The 8,419-nt window shown below is 56.8% G+C and overlaps 1 protein-coding gene across 1 annotated transcript in view; it reads right to left on the bottom strand.

The window, feature by feature from the left end:
* Window positions 1-689: 689 nt before the first annotated feature.
* KIAA1755 (KIAA1755 ortholog) overlaps window positions 690-8,419 on the bottom strand; it is a 39,710-nt gene continuing 31,980 nt past the window's right edge. The window contains 4 exon segments of the mRNA XM_081832271.1: window positions 690-1,928; window positions 5,939-6,148; window positions 6,811-6,933; window positions 8,364-8,412. Coding sequence (XP_081688397.1) covers window positions 1,227-1,928; window positions 5,939-6,148; window positions 6,811-6,933; window positions 8,364-8,412 — 1,084 coding nt within the window. The 3' untranslated portion in view covers window positions 690-1,226.

The following is an 8,419-nucleotide window of genomic DNA, read 5'->3' as shown; positions in this document are numbered from 1 at the left end:
CCCAAAGAAGAAGTAAGCCATGGAAGATGTTATCATCAGTCCTTACTCAAACCAAGACATCACAGGAATGGTAAGGCCGCAGGCTCCCTGATCAGTCCTAAATAAAAGACTGTCGGTGGAGGCCCACGTTGGCAACCCTGTCGGGACCCCACTCACTCCTGAGAGCTTTTTCTGTACCCTTGCTTCATAAAACTCTATCGTTTTCCTCACTCCCCTTTGTCCACAAGATTCATTCTTCGGCTCCATGAGACAAGGACCTCACTCTCCCGCTTCACTCTGAGATCAGGGGTATCAAGGCCTTCCCAGCCCGTCCGCCTGCTGGATGGGATGTGGCTCCCCACTCCCACCCACCCCAACCACCAGCAGAACCCTACGACGCTGGGCACCAGAAGCTTTGCCTAAAGAGAGATGGGGACCTGGGGTGGAGGGAGGAAGTTCACAGAGTCTGAGATGTGCAGGGAGAGAAGAAGACAGAATAGCAGAGGGGGAGAGGGTTCTCTCTGGAGTGCCCGGAGGGGACAGGACCCAATGGGGTTCCTGGAGTATGAGACTGATTGCTTTGTCAGTGGGAGGAGCCGTTGAGAGAGAGTGCATTCCTTGCCCTTACTCCTTCAGGGTGCTCCAACTGCCTTCCAGCAGATGACTCTCTTTGCCCGAGGCAGGCCCAGAGAATAAACAGCATGCGCTGATTTACTTGACAACACACCCTTTATTCCCTTCCCACACTCACCTCCCTGCTCCTCCACCAGTGGTTCCTGAAATCATGGCCAAATAAACAGGAACCGGAACCCTTGTCTCAGATAAGAAGCCGCTCCCGAATCCCCCCACTCATGGCAACTATGCCCCATGGTCCCCAAGGGTAAGCTTATGCACCCCTGGACTCCAGGTAGGTGTCTGGCTTGCCTAAGACTGAGCCCTCTGGAAGGGTCTGTCCCAACAGCTCTCTCCACGATGGGACACGGGGGCTGTGGAGTCAGTCCCAGGCTCTACCGTATCCTGCCTTGCCCTCCACACTCACTATTTTGTTTGTGAGTCAGGTCTTCCTAGAGTTTTCGGGACCTGGGAACAGGTTCAGGTTCTTGCTTTCTCCTACATGGGCCAAACATACAGTGAGTGCTCAGGAGCCACGTCCAGATGAGATCAGCCAGGGCTCCCCAGCTCCCTCCTGTCACTGGGCCCCTCCTCAGCCACCCCCTGGAGCCCAGTGCCATTGGTGGGGGTCCTAGCTAGAGGGATGTAGGGGGACTTATCTGGGGTGAGTCCTCCAGAGACATCTGTGAGTCTGTCCCCTCTGAGGAGAAGCTGCCCCCAGTGGGATGGGGGGTCTGACTCTGCCTGAGGAGTCCCTGTCAGGAGAAGAGGGGGTCAAGGAAGCGCTCAGGGGCTGGAAAGGGAAATGGCTCATGGGGGCCTTTGCCTTCATCAGCCTCTACAGCCTGGCCGCCTTCCAGGGGCAGAAGGCCTGCCTGCAAATTTCTGTTCTGCCCCTCTCTGGAGGCACGAGGCCAGCAAGGATTTGGCGAACGATCCAGGCCCCGTGAGTCCTGGAGGGGCAGGCCCCGCCTTCCCTTGGAAGTGACATCTCCATTCAGACCCTGGCCCCTGGCAGCTACCCTTTTTAGCTCCGGGGCTGCTGAGCGGGCCGTGAGCCCCGCTGGGCATGGGCAGTGGGCCAGTGCCTTCTTCAGGAAGGTCTGGATCTCCTCGTGTCTCAGCTGGGCCTCCTCCCACAGCTCCTGGCCCAGGCCTTCCTGGCTCAGCGAGGCCACCTGCAGCCCCATGGCCATGAGCTTCTCTGCAGGGAACTCAGACGCCAGTCGCTGCAGGTAGCGGTGGAGGCGGCGCTGGTCCCCAGGGCTGGCCCTCTGGGCCTTGCCCAGCCTGAGCTGCCTCATCAGGTCCTGACAGTCCATGTGAAACCAGGTCATCTGGGGGCGACAAGACAGGGAGGTGGGGCTCAGGCTAGGAGCGGGACTGTGCCGCTCCGTGAGGACAGGGATGCGCCTCTCCAAGCAGAGAGTAAGCATTGCTGGGTTGAATTCATAAGAAGCGCCCAGTCGATGTCCTGGCCTCCTCCAGTGAAGGACAATGGTCCCCTCTCTTCCCTCAGGTAAACCCACCTGCCATCAGCAACGGTCCCCAGCACCCTTCGGATCCTCAGGCTTGGTCGCCTAGACCTGGGGGCCAACAAAGACTTAACCCTTCGCTGGGGCTGTTTTTCCTTCTCAAGAAAGTGAGGTTGTACTAGATGATCATTCGGGTTCTTGGATTGTGGTGACAGTTGTCTTCACCCCTTAGGAGTGGCACGGAGGGAGGCATCTAACAGACGTTTATTGAGCACCGACTGTTTGGCAGGCTCTGTGCATCTCATGTATGATCATACTGAACGGTACCAGCAGCCCATTTTACAGAGGAGGAAACCAAGGCTCAGACACATGAAATCACTTGCCCCAGCTCACGTGGCAAGTCAGGGGGGAGCTGGGATTTGAACTCAGGTGTGTCTAGCCTTCGAGAGAGTATCTTCTAAGCACCGCCCCGCATGGGAGAAACTGGTCCAGCGGGGACGGTGCACACACAGTCCCCAGCGAGACCCAGGCCCGGGGACCCCCTCACTCAGCTGGGCCTCTGCCCCATTTTGGGATTCTGCCTGTCCCTACTTCACCTACAAAATGTCTACAGGCTGCAAAGGAGCCAACTCGTTCCCAGCAGCTCATGAAAAACATAATCTTTCTCTCCATTAATTTAGAAGCCGACAGCGAGCTGTTAGCTGTGGGGATTGGAGAACCGTTTTCTCCAAGGAAACCATCTTTCCGCGGATTAAGGGAACTTGTCTTTAGATAAATGGCTTCATATTCGCGGAAGCACACAGAGCTCATGGCTGGGAAAGGGCTCCGTAAATCTCTGTTAGTGGCACAATTGTTTTATTATTATTTAGTGCCAAAGCTGCCGGACGCACGCTCTCGGGCCTGGGGCTGAGCCCAGCCCAGGGCTGTCCTGTCTGTCTGTCTGTTTGGGACTCCATCTTCTGGGCTGAGCTGGATAGGGATGGGTAGCACCTCAACAATCATCTTACCCAACCCTAGGTTGTGTGGATTAAGATTCAGGGCCAGAGAGGAGCGGGGGGGCCTGCCCAGGTCAAATAGCGAGATGACCCTAGTGGGATTCCAGGTGAGGCTCCCACCTCCTCCCACCTCCTCCTGTAGGACCTCCAGGCCTGGGGGACAGGGGGAGCTCTATTTTCCCACATGCCGCGCCCCCCCCCTGCCCCCCGCCCAGGCTTCCTTCCTCCGCCTCACTCCTCACTCTCCCGCTGGCTACTTGGTCTCTGTGGGGGCCGACCCTGCACCCGGCACCGGGGAGGGATGAGGACATAGTCCAGGGGCTCGCCTCCCGGGGGGCTGACAGCGGGTGATGAAGCCACAGGATAATTTCAGATCACAATGAGCACCGTGAAGTGAGACAAACAGGGTGACCAGAGGGTTGGGGGGCCAGGCGGCCAGGCGGGGACACGTGAGCTGAGCACTGAAGACAAGAAACCAGCCGGTCTCGAGGAAAAGCCTTCCCAACTGAGGGACCAGCATGTGTGAAGGTGCAAAGCCGCAGTGAGTTTGCTTTACAGGGCCGAAATGGGCTAAAATTAGTAAGCAGGGGAGAGAAGCTGCCAGATGCCCTTAACCCATGAGGCATTACCACCGCCCCTACCGCTCCTAATGATGATCATATTGGTGTCGATAATAATAACACCAACTTTGAGTAAAGCCCCGGGGTTGGGTGGGGGGTTACTTACATTTCATTTCCTACTCTCACTACCCAGCAGGGCTGGCCCCAGAGCCAGAGGACCTGGGTTTGAATCTCAGCTCCGCCGCTTCCCTGCTGTGTGACCCTGGATGAGTTACTTGACCTCTCTGTGTTTCCTCGTACATAAAATGGGCATAATAATAGCACCTGCCTCAGAGGGTTGGTGTGTCAATAAAATGACATGTGAATGATGAACAGGGCCTGCCACATAGTAAGAACTACAGAAACACTGCTTATGATTACTATTATGATCGTTATTACTGACGAGGAGCCGAGGCCCGGAGCAGTGAAGACCGTCACTGAGGTCACACGGCCTGAGCAGACAGGAGCTGCCCCTGGCTCTAAGCCTCAGATTCTGCCACTGCCTGGCTCTCTACTGTCAGCTGGGAGTGGGGGTCCCTCCACTGCCACTGTCCACATCCCTTGCCAGCTGCCCCACAGAGACAGAGAGCGGCCTGTCCTCCCGGCGCCCCAGGCGGGCCTTGACCAGAGTCCCTCTTGCTGCCCTCCAAAGCATCCTGTGTTCTCCCTTTCCTGTGTGCTGGGCCAGCCTGACAGCTGGGAGGCTGGGGTCAGGCCCTTCCCACACTCTGTCCTTGGCGGCGAGTGCGAGGGGGTGAGTCTGAGGGCACTGGGCCTGGGCCAGAGCTGGAGTTCTTGTCCCATCTGGGGTACAGCTCTCCCGGGCAGCTCCTTGTCCTCCTAAGCCTCAGTCCCTATCAAAAAAATGAGAGATTTGACTAAATGGATTTGGGGGAGGGGGGTCTTAAGTCAAATCCTGCTTGGCCACCGGCCCTCTGGGGAACCATGAGCGAGACCCTTCCCTCTTTGGGCCTCCGTTTACTCATCCACTGAATGGAAACAGTGTTGGCACCCCTCTCTCATAAAGATATGGTGAGATTAGGGGCACCTCGCTGGCTCAGTCAGTAGAGCGCGTGACCTGATCTCCGGGTTGTGAGTTCGAACCCCACATTGGGCATAGAGCCTACTTTAAAATAAATAAATAAATAAATAAATAAATAAATAAATAAATAAAACAGAGATGATGAGATCAAGTCAAGCAAGGTTTGTGAAGCACTTATAGGAGCGTCTGGCATGGAGTCCACAATCATAATGTGGGCTCATCTCATAATAATCATATCATCATCATCATCATCATCACCACACCTGACTGAACAGGGGAATCTGTTACTCCCTGCTCTCCCAGGTTTGGAGAAGAACAGAGAGCATCATGAATGCATCTGCGTTCAAATTCCAGCTCTTCTTTTCTGCAGCTGTGTGGCCTTGGGCAAGGCCCTTTCCCTCTTAGGGCCTCAGTTTGCTCATCTGGCAAGTGGGACCACTCAACCTTGCTACACTGGATTGCCAAGAGATAATGGATACAAAGCAAAGGAGTTCGTCTTGCCTCTTACCCCAGTACTGCCCCATTCCCATGCCCTAGGGGAGCCCTACCCTCTCCTCCCTGCTCCTGGCCAAACTCTGGGTTCCTGGCAAGGACCAAGGCCTCTGCTCTGAGGGTGCTCAGAGAAGCCTCTGGGCCCACCTTCTCCAACTACCCCTCCTTCCCTAGCTCCCGCCGTCTGTGCAGGACAAGGTGAGGCATGGGAAAGAGCACTAGAATGGTGCCATGGGCTTGCTGTGTGACGCTGGCTAAATGGCAGCCCTTCTCTGATCCTGTTTTCCCAGCTCTGCAACAGAGGGGTGGGACAAGATCAACGTCCTTAGCCTGGTCTGACTACCTAAATTTGTCTGCAGTGAGCTACCCGCGGAGACAGAGTCTATGGCTTCGACGGGATTCTTGGAACTACCTGGCCCCCTTCCCCTAATCCCAACGTTTAAGAAGCAGGTGATTTCTGAGTGTCCTTTGAGAGCTGATGTTCAGGTCGCTGGGGGGCTGCCGGGTGTAGTGGGACAAGCTGGGGTCAGAGATCAGCCAGGACTGATTTAGGGGGGTAACCTATCCTCTCAAACCTTGCTTCTCTCCTAGAAAATGCAGGTAATGCCTTCTTCCCACCCCGCAGGACTATAGAATGAATCATGCAAGGAGCCTAGTGCTGTGTGTGGGCTGCTTCCTGCCCCCCCCCACCTCCCGACTGGAGCGGGCGGGGAGGGGTCTGTGCAGGGGGGCCCCAGGGCTCACCTTCTGGCAGAAGTGGTGCAGGTGGAGTAGCGTCTCCAGGTCTGTGCGCTGTCGCTCAGCCGCCATGTAGAAGTGGGTCAGCTTAGCCTGGAAGGCCCGCTGGGTGGAGGCGAAGGCTGCCAGTTCCCGGGACTCTGCTCCTCCTGCCTCGCTGGTCCCTCCCAGCTGAGCGGCCTGCTTGGACAGCTCCAGGCCGCGGCGGTACTGGGCCTGAGCGGGGAGAGCAGGGGGCGCCGCTCAGCTCCCATCCTAGCCGAGGCCTCGTCCAGAGGTCAGGAACCTCCGCTGCCCCGCTGCTGAGTTGTGAGACTTGCCAGACCTCTGTTGCCTCATCTACAGAATGGGGGCCAGGCCTCTGCGTCAGCAGCTCACTTGCCTCGCCGGGACTCTGCTTAGGGTCACCCTGACCCGGGGTCTGGGTTAGGGGCTCCTGCTGTGTGCCCCCACATCTCCTTTTCTGTTTGTCTCCCTGTTTGTCTGCCACCCCCAGCCCCCACTGGCCTGGGAGCTCCCTGAGGACTGAAAGGGGCTGAATCACCCATGTTCTAGGGTCAAGTACATCAAGGATACAAATTCTTTGCCCCTGACCTCTGAGGCTGACTGAATGGTCTCGGGTGGGACCCTGGAATCTGCATTTTATGAAATTTTCCAGGGATTCTGAGATAGGTCTTTTTTGGACATGGTGGTCCAGGACGGCTTCCTGGAGGAGACAGCATCTAAGCTGAACCCTTTGTGATCTCAGCTGGTCTTCTCACCATCTCTGGAAGTTTCCTTGCACTCTCCTACCTCCACACCTTTGCCCCAGCCGTGCCCCCCTCCTCCACTGCCTTCTCCATGTGCCCCGGTCCTGCTCCTCAGTCTTAGGAACGCACTGCAGCCTGAAGGAAGAAGTCCTCAAACTCCGCATGGGCCTTCTCCACAGTCTCCAAGCTTCTGTCTGTGGGGCTCAGCACCTGCAGGCACAAGCTCCCCTCCTGCTCCATCCAGTTGCTGACCTAGGGCAGGGGAGGGAGGTGCGGACATGAGGGGTGCCCGGGGGGATGTCTCTTAGCCGGTTCCCCAACTCCCTGGGAGGTGGGGATCTTCTCCTCCTCAGTTATTTAGTGGCTGGGCTCTGCCCATTGGCCTAGACTGAGACCTTCCCAGTTCTGGGGAGGAGGGACAGCTTGGGGAGGGTGGGTGCATTGTCACGTTCTTCAAATACCTGAAGGGGAGGGGCTTGGGTGGCTCAGTCGGCTCAGTCGTTAAGCGTCTACCTTCGGCTCAGGTCATGACCCGGGAGTCCCGGGATCGAGCCCCACATCGGGCTCCCTGCTCAGTGGGGAACCTGCTTCTCCCTCTTCTTCTGCCCCTCCCCCTCCTTCTCTTTCTCTCTCTCACTCTCTCTCTCAAATAAATTAAATTAAATAAAAACAAATACCTGAAGGGGAGAGGACTCCCCAAGAGGGACCCCAGGGGGCATCTGGCCTGGCCAGTACCATGCACGAAGTAGGCCTTCTGTGCACACTTGTCTGAACAGGGTGGCAAATTTCAGCTTACTCTAACCACTTGCCGCCACCAATCATAAAAGAGGCAACCTTGAGAGTAATGAGCTCCCCATCCCCAGGGGTGTGCAAACAGTGCTGGAGGAAAAGCTGTCTTCTGTAGAGTAAGGTGCATGGGTGCTATGAAGTAAAGTGCTCTGAACTCACTGTGTCAACTGGGCAAGTCACTTCCCCTTTGTGGGCCTCAACTTATTCAGGGGCAAAATGGGGGTAGACATGAGGAATCCGCAAGGGACAGAGGGGTTACAACAGCTCTCGAACCCATGAACAGAAGTCCCCTTATTCTGGGATGCCTTCAAGAGTATGTATCCACTCACTTTATCTTCAAAGAGCCTAGCATGGCAGGCACTAATATTATTCCCCACTGAACAGATGGGGAAACTGAAGCAGTGCACAGTGAAATAACCTGCGTAGGGGCACAATCAGTGCTGGAGCCAGGATTAGAGCCCACACTGTTGTGCGCTCCATGGCCCCAGCCTGGAGGGACACGCCGCTCGAGGGACCGGCAGTCCGAGGAGCGATGCCAGGTGGGGGCTCCAGGATCCCCAGGTGCGTGACCACAGGCAGGTGATGTCATGTCCCCCGCCTCAGTGTCCTCATCGATGAGTGGGAGAAATCCCGGCATCTTCCCACATCACTGACAAGTGATAAGTTGCAAAATCATGGTAGATGCAGAGGCTCTGGCCCAGGGCTTGGCGGGGTGAGCGGGGCTTCACCCGTTCAGCACCTATGGAATGCCATGTCACGTGCCATGTCCCGGGATGCCTGCCTGGCCCTTGGAGAACGGCCAGCCTTGTGTCCTTCCACCAGAGCGGAGTGCCTAGCTGCGGCTGGGCCTGGAGCGGGGCCTTCCCTGCAGAGAGGCCAGCCTCCCCCTTCACCTGGTGGATGGCAGCTTCCAGGCGGCCCAGGCGGATGCGGAGCTCTAGCCTCCCCA

Source organism: Leptonychotes weddellii, chromosome 10 (genome assembly GCF_054177405.1).
Source record: "Leptonychotes weddellii isolate Sample4059 chromosome 10, ASM5417740v2, whole genome shotgun sequence".
Classification (NCBI taxonomy): domain Eukaryota; kingdom Metazoa; phylum Chordata; class Mammalia; order Carnivora; family Phocidae; genus Leptonychotes; species Leptonychotes weddellii.
Note: the sequence above shows the minus strand (reverse complement) of the source record. Positions and strands in the feature narration are given on the sequence as shown.